The 8433-nt window shown below is 48.0% G+C and overlaps 1 protein-coding gene across 1 annotated transcript in view; it reads right to left on the reverse strand.

The window, feature by feature from the left end:
• LOC139228562 (guanine nucleotide-binding protein subunit alpha-14-like) overlaps positions 1–7493 on the reverse strand; it is a 93146-nt gene extending 85653 nt beyond the window's left edge. The window contains exon 1 of the mRNA XM_070859679.1: positions 7039–7493. Coding sequence (XP_070715780.1) covers positions 7039–7192 — 154 coding nt within the window. The 5' untranslated portion in view covers positions 7193–7493. The remainder of the gene's footprint in view (positions 1–7038) is intronic.
• Positions 7494–8433: the final 940 nt, after the last annotated feature.

Below are 8433 nucleotides of genomic sequence, written 5' to 3' on the forward strand. Positions count from 1 at the left end.
CCTGAAATCTGCCACCAAGCTCATGGTCTACAGGGCTGTAGTGATACCCGCCCTCCTGTATGGCTCAGAGACGTGGACCATATACAGTAGACACCTCACATCGCTGGAGAAATACCACCAACGATGTCTCGGCAAGATCCTGCAAATCCCCTGGGAGGACAGACGCAACAGCGTTAGTGTCCTCGACCAGGCCAACACTGACCACACTCGATCAGCTCTGCTGGGCGGGCCACATTGTTCGCATGCCGGACACAAGACTCCCAAAGCAAGCACTCTACTTGGAACTCCAACACGGCAAGCGAGCCCCAGGTGGGTAGAGGAAACATTTCAAGGACACCCTCAAAGCTTCCATGATAAAAATACAACATCCCCACCGACATCTAGGAGTCCCTGGCCAAAGACCGCCCTAAATGGAGGAAGTGCATCCGGGAGGGCGCTGAGCACCTCGAGTCTCGTCGCCGAGAGCATACAGAAATCAAGCGGAAGGAGCGTGCGGCAAACCAGTCCCACCCACCCTTTCCTTCAATGACTGCCTGTCCCACCTGTGACAGAGACTATAATTCCCGTATTGAACTGTGCAGTCACCTTAAGAACTCATTTTTAGAGTGGAAGGAAGTCTTCCTCGATTTCGAGGGACTGCCTATGATGACGATGGTGATGGGAAAAAGAAAACTTGAAGAAGAAAATGCAATTTACCCATTCTTTTACCAGACACATCAGCTAAACAAACAGAGGCTAAATACTACAAAATCAGGCAGTATAAGTTACCTCCTGTTTGCTTATTAACACCAAATGCTTTGGATGTATTTGCTAGCACTCTGCCCGAGAAGTTTGAAAAGAAGCATTGTATTGAAAAGTCTTGGGGCAATTGCAGCTGAGATGCAGCCTCCTCTAAACAATGCCAAGTTGACTGCTAGAGCAAGTTTAGACTGCTGCAAATTCCAGACAGGCAGAAGAGCAATCCTTTTTCTTGTCTGTTTCTTTTCTCTTGGAATTTGAAATGAACAAAGTCTTTGGAGCAGTTGCATTCTGCAGCATGGAGATACTTGGTGACTGGTCATGCTGCGACAAGCACCTCTGCCACAAAGCTGACATACTGGGCCCGGTTTTGCTCTGGCGGGGGGCAAACGGACAGCATTAGTGGTTGGAGAATTTAGAACGAGGGGGCACACTCTCAGGATAAGGGTCGGCCATTTAAGACCGAGATGAAGAGGAATTTCTTCACTCAAGACGGTTGTGAATCTTTGGAATTCTCTGCCCCAGTGGGCTGTGGATGCTGAGTCTCTGAATATAGTCAAGGCTGAGATACATAGATATTTGGAGTCTAGAGGAATCAAGGGATATGGAGATCGGGCAGGAAAGTGGAGTTGAGGTCGATGATCAGCCATGATCTTATTGACTGGCGGAGCAGGCTCGAGGGGCCATATGGCCTACACCTGCTCCTATTTCTTATGTTCTTATGTTAGTTGCTCATTAGATTTGCAGTTACCCATGGACCGTTTATGGGGATTTGGACGGCAAGTTACTGTCAGCCAAACATCCAAACAGTGCAATGTCCTCTACAGGGCATCTGGGAGCTGTGTGGCCAGGACAAGTAACTGTTTATCTCCTTAACCAATCAGATTGAATAATTGAGCAGCGCAGCGTCAGAACCAGGAAGTGTCAGCTAAAATAGTGAAATCAATGTCAAATCTGGTACAAAAAGTGCAATAAAGGGAGGGAAAGAAAAATGGGATTGAGAGAGAGATAAAGAGACTGAAAGAAAAAGTATAAAAATTTTATTTACATATTTTTAAATCTCCAACAATAATTAAAAGCTGAAGGAATGAGACTTCACACTTGTAAAAGTTAATTTTCAGTGCCAGAGAGGTTGTTTGGCAGTAATTAAGATTTCTCATGCCATTAAAAAAGGTACTTAGACTGGAATGGACAAGTCCTAACATTTTTTCTATACCTACAACGTCAGTACAGGAACTTCACACCATTCAATACATTTGAATGGTGAGTCAGGTGGCGGGATGCTGCTTTCAGGATGCTAACGGAAGAACATCATATATCAGGCAGCAACTTCTTGTTTCCGCAGTTAACTGCATATGTGTGCTTGCCGGAAGTTGCTATCCAACTTGCACTTAAATAACGGTGAGCGCTGTTCGCCTCAAGGTTATTTTCACAGCAAAATCCGGCCCAATGCGTAGGTGTGGTATGTAGGGTCGCCAATTCTGGTTGGACGTATTCTAGGAGGTTTCACCACATGGCCTTCTACCGCCACACCCTGCCCCCCTCTAACGCACTTCTGCCATTGATCACCCAACACAACTACCCTTGTGGCAATTGGCCATTAATTGCGGCTACAATACCCGCAATCTACAGTGTAATGTATTCACCCATGAGTATGCTCACAGGTTTGTAGAGCTGTCGCATTATGAGTGGCTTAGCCAGTCACGTGATGTTCACAAGACTCAATAAAACCCCAACCAGTTGGATCTGGGTCATCCACAATGAGGTATGCAGTTGTGAGCCCAGTGGATGAACTGGTAATGTGTAGTGTGATTGTTAAACATTTGTTAATAAGCCGACTAGTTCATAATAGCAATGTATTGCTTTGAATTCTTAAGCAAAGAACCCATGAAGCAAATACATTACACACTGCGCTCCAGAAACCACTCTATCCATTTCCCGGTTAAACCGTGTCTGCACCAGGGCCGCAATGCATCCTGGGTGCATTGGGGACCAGTTCTTTGTTCAACTTTGTCGTGAGTCTGGCCGGACATGTGAAAGGACCATTAAGTCCGACTAAACTATATTTTTTGTAATTTTGATGTTATAAACGGCACAATCATCTGCATTATAATCAAAAAGTGTAGCATTTTCTTTTTGCTGTCGGGTTGCTCACAGCTGTGTCCGGGAGATTCAACTTTTATTCCCAGAGACTCCAGCACAATCCGTTGTGTGTATTGAAGCATTAATATCAGGCAGGGGCCAGGTCTCTTCCCAGTCTGGACTGCGTTAGCTAATCCTAACCAGAGCAGCTGTTGGAGTGTCCCGAATGACCTCAGCTGCCTGAGTTAGGGCCAGGCGGAGGGGAAACTGGGTCCAGGCGTATGTTTCTCATTGCTATCATCTGCCCTCCCCCATCCCCTGCTGGGAAGCAAACCTCAATACTGGGCGAGGGCAGGTTTACGCTTCCTTGTGTGACTCCCTACAGTCAAATAGCTTTCAAGATCCCCTGCCCTTGCTCAGGCACAAAGAGCGAAGTACCAGGGGGCTCTCATGGTACCACACCCCACACTGAGTCAAAAGCCTTGGGAAAAGGCGGAGAGATGCCAAAAAAATATGTATTTTTTCAATTATTTTGCAGCAGTTACAGGTATTTTGTGGCAGTTATATGAAAGTTCATTTGAAAGATAAATATAATGTTTCAGCTAAAAAGGCAGGGTTTTACTGTATGGATGTGAAATTTATTTTTAAAATCTGAACAGATTAAAGAGACAAAATGTATAATTAAAGATGTCTGTTAAATTGAGGACTCCAAACCAATACTGAGTCTGAAAAAGAAATCATAGCTGAAAATCTCTACCGGACTGGCTCCCTGGTCACAGTCCTGGGTGCCCAGGTGTCTGGCACCTCGCTCGGCCACTGGCTGTGTCTGTGCCCAGCTCAGTGGGCAGCACTCCCACTCTGAGTCAGCAGGTTGTGGGTTCAAGTCCCACTCCAGGGACTTCAGCATAAAAATTTAGGATGACACTCCAGTGCAGTGCTGAGGGAGTGCTACACTGTCAGAGGTGCCGTCTTTCTAATAAGATGTTAAACCGAGGCCCTGTCTGCTCTCTCAGGTGGACGTAAAAGATCCCATGGCACTATTTTGAAGAAGAGCAGGGCAGTTATCCCCAGTGTCCTGGCCAATATTTATCCCTCGATCAACTTAACAAAAACAGATTATCTGGTCATTATTCCATTGCTGTTTATGGGAGCTTGCTGTGTGCAAATTGGCTGCCGAGTTTCCTAAATTACAACAGAGACTACACTCTAAACGTACTTCATTGGCTGTAAAGGGTTTTTGGATGCCTGATGGTCGTGAATGGAGCTATATAAATGTAAGACTTTCTTTTGTCTTTTGAGGTGGTGCTTGTCCTTCCTGGGACTGGTGGCTTCCACCTTAACCAAAGCTCCAACCTGACACCTTCCAGAAGGCAAAAGGAAGAGCAATTATGGCTGCAGCCATTGATCGGAGAATGGTACTGCCTGCCTTTCCATTCAGGTAAATAGCCCTCAGCCTGACCAGCTCTGAGATGCATGTGTGCTCTAATTTTGTCCTCCTGAGCATCCCAGATTATAATCACTCAACCATTGGTGGGCGTGCCCTCGGTTGCCTGGGCCCCAGGCTCTGGAATTCCTTCCCTAAACCTCTCTGCCTCTCTACTCTCTTTCCTCCTTCAAAATGCTCCTTAAAACATTCCTCTTTGACCAAGCTTTTGGTCACCTGCACTACTTTCTACTTATGCGAATCGGTGTCAAATGTTTATCTCATAACATTCCTGTGAAGCGCCTTGGGACGTTCGCTACGTTAAAGGCGCTATATAAATACACGTTGTTGTTGTTGTTGCTTCAATATCGATGACAAGGTCCAACACCGCCTCCAGTGTGCCAGCGCAGCCTTCGATCGTCTGAGGAAAAGAGTGTTTGAAGACCAGGACCTCAAATCTGGCACCAAGCTTATGGTCTACAGGGCAGTAGTGATACCCGTCCTCCTGTATGGCTCAGAGGTGTGGACCATATACAGCAGACACCGCAAAGCGCTGGAGAAGTACCACCAGCGCTGCCTCCTCAAGATCCTGCAAATCCACTGGGAGGATAGACGCACCAACGTCAGTGTTCTCGGTCAGGCCAACATCCCCAGCATCAAAGCACTGACCACATTTGATCAGCTCCGTTGGACGGGCCTCATTGTCTGCATGCCCGACACAAGACTCCCAAAGCAAGCGCTCTACTCGGATCTCCTACATGACAAGCGAGCCCCAGGTGGGCAGAGGAAACGTTTCAAGGACACCCTCAAAGCCTCCTTGATAAAAGTGCAACATCCCAACCAGCACCTGGGAATCCCTGGCCCAGGACCGCCCAAAGTAGAGGAAAGCATCTGGAAGGATGCTGAGCACCTCGAGTCTCGTCGCCAAGAGCATGCAGAAACCAAACGCAGACAGCTGAAGGAGCATGTGGAAAACCAGACTCCCACCCACACTTTCCTTCAACCACTGTCTGTCCCACCTGTGACAGAGACTGTAATTCCCGTATTGGACTGCACAGTCACCTGAGAACTCACTTTTAGAGTGGAAGCAAGTCTTCCTGGATGTCGAGGGACTGCCTATGATGATGATGATGCTTCAATATATGATCAGGGTTCCTTTCTCTCAGTGGTTGTATCTCTGTCGTTAGATGAGAGCGGTGGGTGTACCCCACGAGGTCCAAACATTAAAGAATATCTCAGACAATGCTTTAACAGTGCATAGATTATCCAATGCATCTTTGTCATATGGCTTCACGCTAGGCTAGGATCACAGTGCAGCCAGTCCCAATCAGATTGGTGTGAGACAACCCCTTACAGGAGATCACATGCGGTTTGATTCCAGTAATTTGGGGTTTCAGATCAAGATCCGGCACTTGGGTTTACAAGACTACTTTTCACATCAACAGTCAGGCAATTATGTGTCAGCTGTGACTCAGTGGGTAGCACTTTTGCCTCTGACTCAGAAGGTTGTGAGTTCAAATCCCACTCCAGGGACTTGAGCACAAAAATCTAGGCTGACACTCACACTGCAGTGCTAAGGGAGTGTTGCACTGTCAGAGGTGCTGTCTTTTGGATGAGACGTTAAACCGAGGCCTTGTCTGCCCTCTCAGGTGAGCGTAAAAAATACCATGGCACTATTTCGAGCAAGAGAGTTCTCCTGGCCAATATTTATCCCTCAACCAATACTAAAACAGGTTATCTGGTCATTATCACATTGCTGTTCGTGGAGCTTGCTGTGCACAAATTGGCTGCCGGCGTTTCCTACATTACAACTGTGATTGCACCGCAAAACAAGTTGTTCATTGGCCGTAAAGTACTTTGGGACGTCCTGGGGTGGGGGAAAGTGCTATAGAAATGCAAGTTCTTTCTCTAGGCATCAACTTTATTCGCCTGCGGTGCAAGGATACTCTTGCCTCGCGTATTGGCGGTGTACATTGGGTGCGGAGATCACTGGATTGGTGGTGTACATTGGGTGCGGAGATCACTGGATTGGCGGTGTACATTGGGTGCGGAGATCACTGGATTGGCGGTGTATATTGGGTGCGGAGATCACTGGATTGGCGGTATATATTGGGTGCGGAGATCACTGGATTGGCGGTGTACGTTGGGTGCGGAGATCACTGGATTGTCGGTGTACATTGGGTGCAGAGATCACTGGATTGGCGGTGTATATTGGGTGCGGAGATCACTGGATTGGCGGTGTTTATTGGGTGCGGAGATCACTGGATCGCCCATCTCCCAACATAAATGGCCGGCCCGGCACTCACACGATGAGCCGCATGGCCTCCTTATGTGCCATAAACTTCTCTGAAGTTTGGGAATTCAATCATACCAGAAAAGAATACTATGGAAGAAAACATGTCCTACCTATTGGGAATATGTTGACATAAAGCCTTACTGGATGTTATCAGCCTTACCTCAACTGAAAAATGTACTTTAGAGCATTCTGAGTATCCGGCAGGCTGATTGAGCCCTGCGCACGAATTCCCCACATGCGCTCCTGGAGCGCAAATCCCGAATAATCGCCACCCTTAAACTGCAGGGGTGACATACTTAAACGCTGAATATCTTACAATCGATTTATAGTGAAACTTTGGCGAACTCCTCCCTCTGCTCAAAACGTCTAGTGGACTTTATCAGGCGTCCCTGTACAATAAATATTAAACACCAAATAAATGGGGAGGTGGCAGCGATTGGGGATGAACTAATTGAGATGTTGCATCAAAAGGCGCCTGTCTCTGTCTCGCTTCACTTACCCAGGAGCAGGAGTTTCAGTTCTTTCTTCCGTTTCTTTTTCTGCTGCTTCAGCGCCTGGTTGATTTTTTTGTTGATATCGGACGCCACTTTTTCATCCTCGGACAGACAGCAAAAGCAGCGGCAGCGAGACAGGCAGCGGCGGCACGATGCCATGCTGCCTTTGGGCAGGGAGCGCCCGGCGCTCGCACTTCGGCTGAAAGTGATCCCCAGACGGACTGTGACGGAGGCGAACCTTCCCTCAAACTGATCAAAAACACCTCCAGGCGGGGAGGGGGAAAAAAACTCCCTGAAAAAAAAACCCACCTCCGACCGAAACTTCCCCGCCAACTTGAATCAAGCCAGTGAGAATGGGGACAGACTTTTGGTCTGGTTTTATCTTCCTGTTCAATCTGCCAACATCACGCAAAGCGTGCTCCTTCTAACTCTGTGACAGAGAGTTTCTGAGTCTCTCTGCTTTGAAACTCGCGGATCGGAAGAAAACCTGCAAGTGTTTCACAGGATCCGAAGTGCCAAGAGTCTGTGGCACGCCCACTATGAAATCATATATAATTTGTGGTTGCATGAATGCTGCGAGCGCTTATTCGGGCCAGCAACTGGCTGGCAAGTTAATTGTTTGCCCACTTACAATGTGAACTCGAAATCCGCGAATCGCACCGCAGTCCGGTGGAAGTCGGTGTTACCAGAGCTCTGCGGAAAAAAAATGCACAAAGTACAATGAGTAAATGTTCACAGATAGCGAAGGCACGGTAACTGGATGGTAAACAGTATTACAGCTGGGCGAAAGGCTGGAAGGGGTGTTCAAGAATCCAAGTTCAGTGTCACCAGAGTTTGTGGCTACATGCCTGGTCGCTTGGTGCTGCCATTGTTCAGTCACCAGAGAACTCACTTTGGGAGTGGAAGCAAGTCTTCCTCGATTCCGAGGGACTGCCTATGATGATGATGTAGATACTTTGCTATAACTCGCCAGTTGCAATGCCTAAAATACAGTCAACGTAGACAGAATGTTTCTAATAGCTAATAGATTTCAGAGTGCGCCTGCCCTCACACTTTGACAGATGCAATAGATTCATTAAGAAGGAAGTGAGTGTGAGGGGGAGAGGGGTGGCGGGGGAGGGGTGGGAAAGAGAAGGGGAGGGGAGGAGGCAGAGAGGAGAAGGAGGGAATTTGAGGGGTGAAGGGAGGAAGAAGGGTGGGGGAGGGGAGGAGGAAGGGCAGGGGAGGGGAGGAGGAGGAGGGGTGAGAGCAGGAAGGGTAGGATGAGGAGGAGGAGGGGAGGGAGGAAGGGTAGGGAGAGGAGGTGGAGGAGGGGTGAGGAAGGCAGGAAAGGAGAAGGAGGGTGAGGGGAGGAAGGGGAGGGAGAGGAGGAGGGAATGAGGGGAGAAAGGATAGGGAGA

Source organism: Pristiophorus japonicus, chromosome 18 (assembly GCF_044704955.1).
Source record: "Pristiophorus japonicus isolate sPriJap1 chromosome 18, sPriJap1.hap1, whole genome shotgun sequence".
NCBI classification, from domain to species: domain Eukaryota; kingdom Metazoa; phylum Chordata; class Chondrichthyes; family Pristiophoridae; genus Pristiophorus; species Pristiophorus japonicus.